The 11,426-nt window shown below is 45.6% G+C and overlaps 1 protein-coding gene and 2 pseudogenes across 1 annotated transcript; 2 read left to right on the forward strand and 1 right to left on the reverse strand.

Moving 5' to 3' along the window:
* Positions 1-240: 240 nt before the first annotated feature.
* LOC147462674 (small ribosomal subunit protein eS26y-like) lies at positions 241-600 on the reverse strand. Its single transcript, XM_086527018.1, has 2 exons — positions 536-600; positions 241-475 (listed from the first exon to the last, which is right to left on the reverse strand). Exons 1-2 carry the CDS (start codon positions 598-600, stop codon positions 241-243), a joined length of 300 nt encoding a protein of 99 aa, XP_086383144.1.
* A 1,386-nt stretch (positions 601-1,986) lies between these two features.
* On the forward strand, positions 1,987-2,600 carry LOC147462675 (uncharacterized; annotated as a pseudogene).
* A 355-nt stretch (positions 2,601-2,955) lies between these two features.
* Positions 2,956-9,553, forward strand: LOC147462676 (fructose-bisphosphate aldolase, cytoplasmic isozyme-like; annotated as a pseudogene).
* The last annotated feature ends 1,873 nt before the right edge of the window (positions 9,554-11,426 follow it).

Below are 11,426 nucleotides of genomic sequence, written 5' to 3' on the forward strand. Positions count from 1 at the left end.
CTCTCTCTCTCTCTCTCTCTCTCTCTCTCTCTCTCTTTGAAAAAACTTTAGAAAGACATTTCCAAAACATCAAATACAAGCCTGTCCAAAAGACTCAAAAGTCCCTCAACGTCCATCCAATTGATGGCTTCAACCACAGTGGCAATGCTCATAGCAGGCGTCTTCTAAGAGTTCTACGATAGAAGTCAATATTCATGAGCCTTCTTCCTCTCCTGGCTTATGCACTAATTAGACACCTCTTCACTTTCTAACAACAGGAACACTAGTACACTGATTCTGGTTCTGCATATCCTCGCTAAACCTCTGTGGTGTCTCCCGAACTCTTCTTTCTATGCGGGATCTCACATGGACAATGTGAGAATGAATGGCACATGAAACGCAGTATTGCATTTTGGCGCAAAGCTTGGGAAGTGCGTACCCATCATAAACGCAAGCATCCTGCACATCTCGCACAACAGCTTGTTCACCAATGGTCCTTACAAGAAATCACTTGACAGCCTTGTCCTTGGGCACACATCACCCATAGCTAGAGCACCTGATGGGGTTGGTGTGGCCTCTTCCATGCTTCTTATGTCCACCATTACCACGCTTGACCACCATGACTGCTTATGCCCCAACTGCTTCTACTTCCTCTTGGGCGTGGCTCTCTCTCTCTCTCTCTCTCTCTCTCTCTCTCTCTCTCTCTCTCTTAAAAAATCAACTCTCTCAAAGAGCGCGTGCCGGCGCGCAAGGGTCTCTCTCTCTCTCTCTCTCTCTCTCTCTCTCTCTCTCTCTCTCTCTCTCTCTCTCTCTCTCTCTCTCTCTCTCTCTCTCTCTCTCTCTCTCTCTCTCTCTCTCTCTCTCTAAAAAAACTCAACTCTATCAAAGAGCGCAAGGGTTTTTCTCTGTCTGTCTCTCTATCTCTCACTTTTTTGAGAAAATAGTTCAAAAAATTTTGAAAATTGAAATTTTCTACTAGTATTTCGGTTTACATCTTTATAGGGCAAGACCTTGATTAAGAGCATTGCAAGCCGTCTAGTGGAATAGGAAAAGAGAACTGTGGTAGTCTGAAGCTCCAGGGGTAGCCTCGGTGCGAGCGCTACCACCGTGAGAGGAGGGATGAAGGGAGAAGCCGGCCAAGTCGCGCGCCTTGCATCACATCCCATTAGCCACGTCCTGGATGCGGAATCGGGCACTATCCAGCTGCTGGGAAATGTAAGGGTGTCTACCCACGACATCGCAAAAACAGCCGCTATGGCTACCCCTCCGGCTATGAGGGCGCCTGCAGTGCACAGCGCCATCAAGAAGCCTACAGGCACCAGCACTGGGCTTAACAGCAGCAGCAACGGCGCCATCACTACCAGCACCACCACCACCACCACGCCCGCCCCCACAAAGAGCGTCACAAACCCTACCACCTGACTCAACATTGGCTTGCACTTCTGCAAGTGCTGCATCAGCTCCCGTGTCTTCTTCTCCACTTGCTCCTGCGCTTCAGCTGCTGCCATCTCCCACTCTGCTCAGTTGCGGCAAGATTTTCTACTCTAAAACCGGCCCCCTTAGAAACATAACTCTGCCAATGGTTCCAATTCTTAATTCTCTCTCTCTCTCTCTCTCTCTCTCAAAACTCAACTCTCTCAACTCTCTCTCTCTCTCTCTCTCTCTCTCTCTCTCAAAACTCAACTCTCTCAAAGAGCGCGCGTTCTCAAAGAGCGCGCTCTCTCTCTCTCTCAAAACTCAACTCTCTCAAAGAGCGCGCTCTCTCTCTCTCTCTCTCTCTCAAAACTCAACTCTCTCAAAGAGCGCGCGTTCTCAAAGAGCGTGCGTTCTCAAAGAGCGCGCGCAAACGCGCGCTCTTTGAGAGAGTTGAGTTTTTAGAGAGAGAGAGAGAGAGAGAGAGAGAGAGAGAGAGAGAGAGAGAGAGAGAGAGAGAGAGAGAGAGAGAGATTCGCATGTGTAGGCCACAGAGGCAAGCCATCACCGCGAGCTGGTTTGGGGTCTTTGACGATGGCTTGCAATAGCGGCAATAGAGCCATGCAGGCGCCCTCTTCTCTCTCCTCCTGCGAGGCTTTGGCTCCTCCCTTGAGGCCCTGAGCTCGATCGCCGCCTTCTTCCTCTGTTACTCATCACACTCTGAAGGTCATGGATATGTCGCCCAGAAACAAGGTGAATGAATATGATTCTGATTGGAACAAAACATGGTTTGGAGCCGGGATGTTTGCTGAAAATACAGAGGCCGCACCTATGGACATTGTGCAGAAGCTAGAGAAGAAGAAGCTTCTTAGCCAAGTAGAGAAGGCAGGGCTTCTTTCAAAGGCAGAGAGTGCTGGCCTCACTCTCTCCTTAATAGAGAAGATGGGTTTGTTGTTGAAGGCCGAGGATCTTGGTTTGTTGAGCTCTACAGAGAGCTTCGCAACATCATCACCTGCACTTCTCCCATCTCTGGTCATTGCCTCTCATTGTCCTATCTGTTGTGACATTGGTTGTAGTACCCAATGATAGAACGGATCTTGTTGTGGCTCAAACTGCCTTTGTTGGGCTTCTCGTTGCAGTCGTTGGAGCTCTATTTGTCGGCTCCATTGTCCTCAGTGGCCTCCAAGAAGATTGATGCAGAAAAACAGCCTTTTGTCTTTTCTAAGCGGATGTATCTCATCTGTTCCCTTGCGGCTTATGTATGTAAATGTGGTGCATTTAAAAGTCAAATGCGTGTATTATGGATAGCTTCGTCATTCGATCCTCAGTAAGACTCAGTGGACTTGCTTACTCAAACCTTAGACTTGTATGTAATTTTATTGATGTGTGTACTGCTTCCAGTCACAAAAGAGAGAGAGAGAAAAAGAGAGGAGAGAGAGAGAGAGAGAGAGAGAGAGAGAGAGAGAGAGAGAGAGAGAGAGAGAGAGAGAGAGAGAGAGAGAGAGAGAGAGAGAGAGAGAGAGAGAGAGAGAGAGAGCTCTAGTATCTACCCTGCTAGCCGCCATGGCCGCGTTTGAGGGTAAATACGCAGTTGAGCTTATTGCCACTGCCAAGTACAATGCTATCCCTGGCAAGGGCATCCTGGCAGCCAATGAGAGCACAAGGACTATTGGGAAGCATTTGGCAAGTATACATGTGGAGAATGCAGAGTCAAACATGCAAGCTCTCCAGGAGCTTCTTTTTACTGCCCCAGATTCCCTCTAGTACCTTTGTGGTGTCATTCTCTTTGAGGAAACCCTCTATCAGAAAATAGCGAGTGGAAAGCCGTTTGTGGAGTAGTCCCCCACATCAAGGTAGATAAGGGCACTGGCGACCTTGCAGACACTGACGGTGAGACAACCACTCAGGGACTAGATGGCCTTGCCCAACGCTGCCAACAATATTATAATGTTGGAGCCCAATTTGCGAAGTGGGATGCTGTGCTCAAGAATATTGGTCTAACTGAGCCGTCTCCTCTTGCCTGTTAGGAAATAAGACGTAGCTAAATAGATTTTTGAGTAGATTACTTAATGGAGAGAGATAGATTTCACACACAAGAGATTATAGAGTAGAGAGAGAGAGAGAGAGTACACACGATATACGTGGTTCACCCAATGTGGGCTACGTCCACGGGAAAGCAGCCACTCAATGGCTTTAGTACTTCAAAAGAAGAAGTAGTTTACAAAGGGATTAAACCCTTGATAGAGCTCCCGCCTTGCTTCACTCTCACCACCTCACACTCACCTTGTTGCATCAACTTCACACTATGAAATGTGTGTAGAGATGGCCTCCTTTTATAGGCCAAAAGGGCTGCCCTCTCTTATGAGAGACAGCCATGTGTAGCCGCCCTTGTGCGAATAAGTCCAAATCGGACTCTCCAATCCGCCCATGTGTGGCCGCCCTTGAGAAGACAAGTCCGCTTTTGAATTCAGCCACTGGCCACTGGCCACTGGCCACCGGCCATTGACTTTCGACCACCGGCCACCGGCCATTGACTTCCGACCACCGGCCATCGGCCATTGACTACCGGCCACCGGCCAACCGACCGGTTGTTTTTCGACCACTTTCCGGCCACCGTCCGACCATAATATTCCGGCGAAAAGGAATATTCTAAAGTTGCCCCTGATTCTTGTCCGTGAAAATTTTGGTTTTCGGTGAGTGATTTTCCTTCATGCACGATGGATTCTCCTCATAATGGGGGCCTTACAAATGTGCGCTTTTACCGCAGAAAATTACAAGGGTAAATCAGGCTCCATACTTAACAATCTCCCACTTGGAGACTGATCTCCAAACCAAACCTGTGACTGATTTCCATTCTGGCTTCTTATCCTTGAATGCCGATTGAAGATGAGAAAAAGCTCAACTTCTCCTTGTTGACCACCTTTGTAAACATGTCTGCAGGATTTTCGCTTGTATGCACCTTTCCTAGCTTTAGCTGTCCCTCTTCCAAAAGAGTGCGTATGAAGTGATATCTCACCTCAATGTGCTTTGTCCTTGAATGAAAGGCTGAGTTCTTCGCAAGATGGATAGAGCTTTGGCTATCATTGTACAAGACACAATTGTCTTGTTTGAATCCAAGCTCTTCTAAGAATCTGTGAAGCCACAGAATTTCTTTCCTTGCCTCCGTCATTGCTACATACTCTGCTTCCGTGGTAGAAAGTGAAACCACCTTTTGCAGCTTTGAAGCCCAGCTTACTACTGTGCCTCCAACCGTGAACACATAGCCAGTAGTGCTCCTTCGAGTATCTTTGTCACCTGCCATATCTGCATACCCTTCTAGAAAAATATCAGTTCCTCCGAAATGCAAAGCATTTGTTGTTGTCCCTTTTAGATACCTAAGTATCCACTTCACAGCTTGCCAATGCTCTTTACCTGGGTTTTCCATGAACCTACTCACAACTCCCACTGCATGTGCAATGTCTGGCCTTGTCCAGACCATAGCATACATTAGAGAACCTACCGCTGCAGCATATAGAACTTTAGACATATAGGCTATCTCCTCTTGTGTCTTTGGACACATATCCTTAGTTAGTTTAAAATGACCAGCCAAAGGTGTAGAAACTGGTTTTGCATTTTGCATTGCAAACCTTTCTAGTACCTTCTTGATGTAATCTTCTTGAGATAGTTTTATTGTCTTCTTCACCCTGTCCCTTGATATTTTCATACCAAGTATCCTCTTTGCAACACCTAAATCTTTCATTGAAAAAGATTTGGATAGCTCCTCTTTTAGGTCTTTGATGTCCTGCATGTTAGCACTTGCAATCAACATGTCATCAACATACAACATTAGGATGATGAATTTCCCATCTCCCATATTCTTCGTGTAGACGCAGTGATCCGAGTTGCATCTTGTGAATCCATGATCCAAAATCCATCGATCAAACTTCAAGTACCATTGTCTTGATGCTTGCTTTAAACCATACAAGCTCTTCTTTAATCTGCAAACCATTTTCTCCTTACCTTTTACTTCATACCCCTTTGGTTGAAGCATGTAGATTTCCTCCTCTAAGTCACCGTGAGGGAATGCCGTATTTACATCCATTTGCTAGAGATTTAGATCATGAGCAGCCACAAGGCTTAAGACAAGCCTAATTGAGTTCATTTTTACAACAGGAGAAAATATTTCATTGAAGTCAATACCTTTATTTTGAGAAAAACCTTTTACCACAAGCCTAGACTTGTACCTTTTCTTCCCACCTTCTTCTTCCTTCAGCTTGTACACCCATTTGTTTTGAAGTGCCCGCTTACCTTTAAGCAACTCAACCAACTCCCATGTTTGGTTGCGATGTAGTGAGTCCATCTCCACTTGCATTCTCTTCGTCCATTCTTCTTTGGATTCATGTTGCATAGCTTCTTCGTATGATTTCGGCTCTCCAGAATCTGAGATCAAGAGATGGTTGAAGGAAGGAACAAACCTTTCTGGAGGTCTACTTGCTCTTGTAGATCTTTGGGGAATAGGTTGAGGCTCCTCATTTGATTGACGTTGTTGCACATTGTCACCGTTTGCAGTCCTTGAGTCTTCACCGTCCTCAAGCTCCATGTACTCATCACGTGTTTCTTTTGTTTGTTTTCTTTCCAAGTAATCTTTGTACATATTTTGTTCGTTAAAAATTACATCCCTACTTCTTAAGATTTTACCATCTTCAGGATTCCATAGGCGATACCCAAAGTGTCCTTCTCCATAGCCAATGAAGAAACACTTTTTAGACTTTGCATCTAGCTTTGATCTTAGGCTTCTATCTATGTGCATGAAAGCCTCACACCCAAACACTTTGAGAAATGCATAATTCACCGGTTTACTTGTCCATGCCTCTTCTGGAACTCCCCCATCCAATGCCGTTGAGGGTGACCGATTGATTAAGTACACAGACGTACTTACAGCTTCCGCCCAAAGCTCAAGCGGTAGGCCTGCATGTAGCCGCATGCTTCGTGCTCGTTCCATGATTGTCCTGTTCATCCTTTCCGAAATCCCATTTTGTTGAGGTGTCCTTGGGGTTTCCTTTGCCTCCGAATGCCATTGCTAGCACAAAAGCTTTCAAAAGCTTGGCTGCAATATTCGCCTCCATTGTCGGATCTGAGGCATTTAACCTTGGTACATGTTTCATTCTCCACAAAGGCTTTCCACCTTTGAAATATGGAAAATACATCGGATTTATTCTTCATGACATAAACCCATGTTTTTCTAGTCGCATGGTCTATGAATGTTACATAGTACAATGAGCCACCAACTGATGGTGTACTTGTAGGACCCCAAACATCAGAATGAAACAACTCAAGTTTTTTATTGTTTCTTTCATTTCCTGATTTTTAAAATTTTACCCTCTTTTGTTTACCATAAACACAATCTTCACAGAACTCTAAGTCCACTTCTTTCAAACCTGGTAGAAGCTTCTTTGTTTGAAGGATTTGCATTCCTTTGGCACTCATATGCCCAAGTCGGTAGTGCCACACCGCACTGTCAACTTCTGTAGTTGCTGCACAAGCTGAAGGTTGCGTGCTAACAGTACACAAGTAAAGTGTACCAACTTTTTCTCCCTTGGCAACCACCAAAGATCCCTTTGAGATCTTCCACCGTTTGTTTCCGAATGCAATGTTGTGACCCTCATCGTCCAGTTGTCCTGTAGAGATCAAATTTTTGCGAAGAGAAGGAACATGCCTAACATCTTTAAGCTTCCATTCATTTCCGTTAGCAGTTTTGACAGAAACTGTATCTTTGCCGACAATCTCACAAGCTTCATCATCTCCCAAGTATACATACCCAAAATTACCTTTGGTGTAGTCTTGGAAATGTTGCTTGTGTGTTGTCACATGGAATGAAGCCCCCGAATCTACTATCCAGGAATTAGACACATTGTCTAATGAGAGAATTAGAGCATCTTGCTCTACTTTACCTGCCACATTGGCTTGTTCTCTTGAGACTCTGTCTCCTTCTTCTTCTTGGACCAGCAATCCTTCTTGACGTGGCTCTTCTTGCCGCAGTTCCAACATTGAAGAACTATTTTGTGTGTGACTTGCTCCGCCTTGAGCGATCACGACCCTTTTGGTTGAACCTCTCCTTAGGCCTTCCTCTTGTTTCCACTGATAGTGCAGCACTTGATGATTCTCTTGTGCTTCTCCTTCGCATTTCCTCGCTTAGGAGAACACCCACGACATCATCAAACTTAAGAGTATTTGTGTCAGAGATAGAATTACTTACAGCCATCACAAGGCTGTTCCAACTATCCGGTAGAGATGATAGTATAAGGAGAGCTCGCACTTCGTCATCAAATTGATTTTCACTGATCGAAGTTGACTTATGTTTGTGTTAAAGTCATTTAGGTGTTCTGCAACTGAACCGTTCTCTGCCATCTTTAGATTGAACAAGCGCTTCATAAGAAATACCTTATTGGATACCGATGGTTTCTCGTAGAAGTCGTGAAGTGACTTCATCAAGTCCTCCGTGGTTTTCATCTCCGAAACATTGAAGGCCACCGTTGACGCCAAGATTAACCGGATTGTTCCCACTGCCTTTCGATCAAGGACAATCCATGCTTCATCTGCCATTGTTGCGGGCTTCTTCGCAAGACCGCCTAGTGGCAAATAGAGGTCCTTCTGGTAGAGATAGTCTTCAATCTGCATCTTCTAATGTTGGTAGTTTTTTCCGTTGAACTTCTCAATCTTGAGCTTCCTTTCCTCGGCCATAACTCCCACTCAATTCAAGGAATCCTTTCCTTGAGATAATTTAGCTACGAGCAAACCTTGCTCTGATACCAGTTGTTAGGAAATAAGACGTAGCTAAATAGATTTTTGAGTAGATTACTTAATGGAGAGAGATAGATTTCACACACAAGAGATTATAGAGTAGAGAGAGAGAGAGAGAGAGAGTACACACGATATACGTGGTTCACCCAATGTGGGCTACGTCCACGGGAAAGCAGCCACTCAATGGCTTTAGCACTTCAAAAGAGAAGTAGTTTACAAAGGGATTAAACCCTTGATAGAGCTCCCGCTTGCTTCACTCTCACCACCTCACACTCACCTTGCTGCATCAACTTCACACTATGAAATGTGTGTAGAAATGGCCTCCTTTTATAGGCCAAAAGGGCTGCCCTCTCTTATGAGAGACAGCCATGTGTAGCCGCCCTTGTGCGAATAAGTCCAAATCGGACCCTCCAATCCGCCCATGTGTGGCCGCCCTTGAGAAGACAAGTCCGCTTTTGAATTCGGCCACCGGCCATTGACTTTCGACCACCGGCCACCGGCCATTGACTTCCGACCACCGGCCAACCGACCGGTTGTTTTCGACCACTTTCCGGTCGCCGTCCGGCCATAATATTCCGACGAAAAAAAGTCTCAAGGGCCTCCGCCCCCGAGGCCTCTAAAGTTGCCCCTAATTCTTGTCCGTGAAAATTTTGGTTTCCGGTGAGTGATTTGCCTTCATGCACGATGGCTTCTCCTCATAATGGGGGCCTTACAAATGTGTGCTTTTACCACAGAAAATTACAAGGGTAAATCAGTCTCCATACTTAACATTGCCATACTTGTGAATGAAAATGGGTTGGCTCGCTATGCCATCATATGCCAAGAGAATGGTCTAGTCCCTATTCTTGAGCGTGAGATTCTTGTGGATGGGCCCCATGATATTAAGAAATGTGCTGCCGTGACGGAGATTGTGCTTTTTGATGCTGTCTACAAGGCTTTGGGCGATCATCATGTACTCTTGGAGGGCACCTTGCTGAAGCCAAACATGGTTACTCCTCGCTCTAAAGTGCCAAAGTCAACCCCTCAGGAGATAGCCAAATACACAATACAAGTACTTCAAAGGACGATTCCTCCTGTTGTTCCTGGTGTCATGTTCTTGTCGGGCGGTCAAAGTGAGGAAGAAGAAACTTTGAATTTGAATGCCATGAATGAGCTGGATACCAAGAAGCCATGGCCACTTTGTTTCTCATTTGGATGAGCATTGCAAGCTAGCACTTGGAAGACTTGGGTTGGAAAGAAGGAAAACATTCCTACAGCACAAGATGATTTGCTTGCCCGATGCAAGGCCAACTCTGAGGTTGTCCTTGGCAAGTATGCTGGAGATGCTGCTAAGGGTGTTGGCACTGATGAATCACTTCATGTTGCCAACTACAAGTATTAGCTCTCCTATGCTTGAGCTGTTGAGTTTAGATTGCAATGATGTTTCATGTTCTGTAATAATGTTTAGGTGCGGGGATGGCTGCAGAACGAATCAAATGGTCTATTTTTCTGAGGTTTATGTAACGGGCATCTTTATCATGATTTAATCTAGCTACCGTTTATTCCTAGTAAAGAGAGAGAGAGAGAGAGAGAGAGAGAGAGAGAGAGAGAGAGAGAGAGAGAGAGAGAGAGAGAGAGAGAGAGAGAGAGAGAGAGAGAGAGAGAGAGAGAGAGAGAGAGAGAGAGAGGGCAACACAGGGTTGCGCAAGCGGAAGTAGAAGCAGCAGAAAGAAAGGAGAGGAAACCAACAGAGATGCCGCTTAAATTGGATCCCTCGCAGATAGTGGAAGGGACGACATCGACCTTGGCTTGACGATTCTGGACAGTGAGCTTGACAATAATGCGTAGGCCCTTCCAGTCCATGGCAGTCTCCTTGGCAATGTCCTCTCCTACCTTCTTGGGCGACAAACCCAGAGGCCCAATCTTGGGTGCCAATGAAAAGGCAGCTTCAACCTCCCCTCTTGTTAAACGAACAAAAACCACCTCCTCATATTCTTGCTACCCTTGCTTTATTAGCCTTGCATCTTCATCGTGGGCGCAAAACATGCATCACTCAGCTTCATGTCTACCGTCTACTGGAGTTTCCGAGTGGCTCCCTCAATGGTGATGCTAAACTAGAGCATGACTAGAACTAGGGGAGCAATTAGCACCGCTTCTCTTGTGATCAAAGCCCTCAAGGAGCCTGAGCGGGATAGGAAGAAGATGAATGCATTGCTGCTGTTGGTGCTCCTCGCGGGACTGAAATAGTAGCTAACGCGTTATAATCCTTGCTCAAGAAGGAGTGTTGCTATGGTGGGCGCCTATGCTCTAGTGTGAACATGGTCTTTCAAGACGGCTGGAGTTTCTTATGATTAGTGCTAAGGGCCTTGTTAATCCGGTCTGAGTTTCGTGCAACAATTATCTCTCTTCCTAATCTCGAAGAGGGCGAGCTCTGACATTAGATTCCTGCCCACAATGATGAAGCCCACTGATAGAAAGCCCACTGAGAGAAACCCAGAGATGCCATTGGTTGCATTTATGACATTGTTATACAATAGATGCTCCTCATGATTGCTAGATACTTGCATAATTGCATTGACAGAATTCCTCCTATTAATTTGACCATGCAAGCCTGCACTGCAGCACTCGATTGCCTTTTTCTTCGTCTTCTGCTTTCCCCTGAGTCCTAGCATTGGCAACAGGGTTTCGCTCCATGCTAGTGTGCCCCATGAGCTCTTAGCTGGTTTTTGACCTACAGGTTCCTCTTCCTTCTCCTTATACATTTAAGAACATCAAGCACAATGGCAACATTTCTCTTGATGATGTGATTGAGATAGCCCAGGTGATGCGTCCCTGTTCAGTGGCAAAGGAGCTTGCTGGCACAGTAAAGGAAATTCTGGGTACTGCATTTCTGTGGGTTTCTCTGTTTTTGGCAGGGATCCCAAGGATTTGAAAACAGAGATTGCCGATGGGGATGTTGAAATTCCAGAGAATTAGCTAATTAATCAATCTTAGGTAGGTGCCTCTCTGGAATGTAGCGTTGCTAAAGTAAGTTTTACTTTGTGGTACTATTGTTCGGTTTTTCTCGCAAATCATTTTTGGACAAATGTCAGCTTGTTATACTTGTGATGAGTGTATGCTCAGCGTGTCAAAGATAGATAGAGAGAGAGAGAGAGAGAGAGAGAGAGAGAGAGAGAGAGAGAGAGAGAGAGAGAGAGAGAGAGAGAGAGAGAGAGAGAGAGAGCACCGGCTCACATGATTTAGACAATGTTCAAGAAAAATGAATTTAAGAAACA

This window comes from Adiantum capillus-veneris, chromosome 2, assembly GCF_014529385.1.
Source record: "Adiantum capillus-veneris isolate H3 chromosome 2, ASM1452938v2, whole genome shotgun sequence".
Lineage (NCBI taxonomy): Eukaryota > Viridiplantae > Streptophyta > Polypodiopsida > Polypodiales > Pteridaceae > Adiantum > Adiantum capillus-veneris.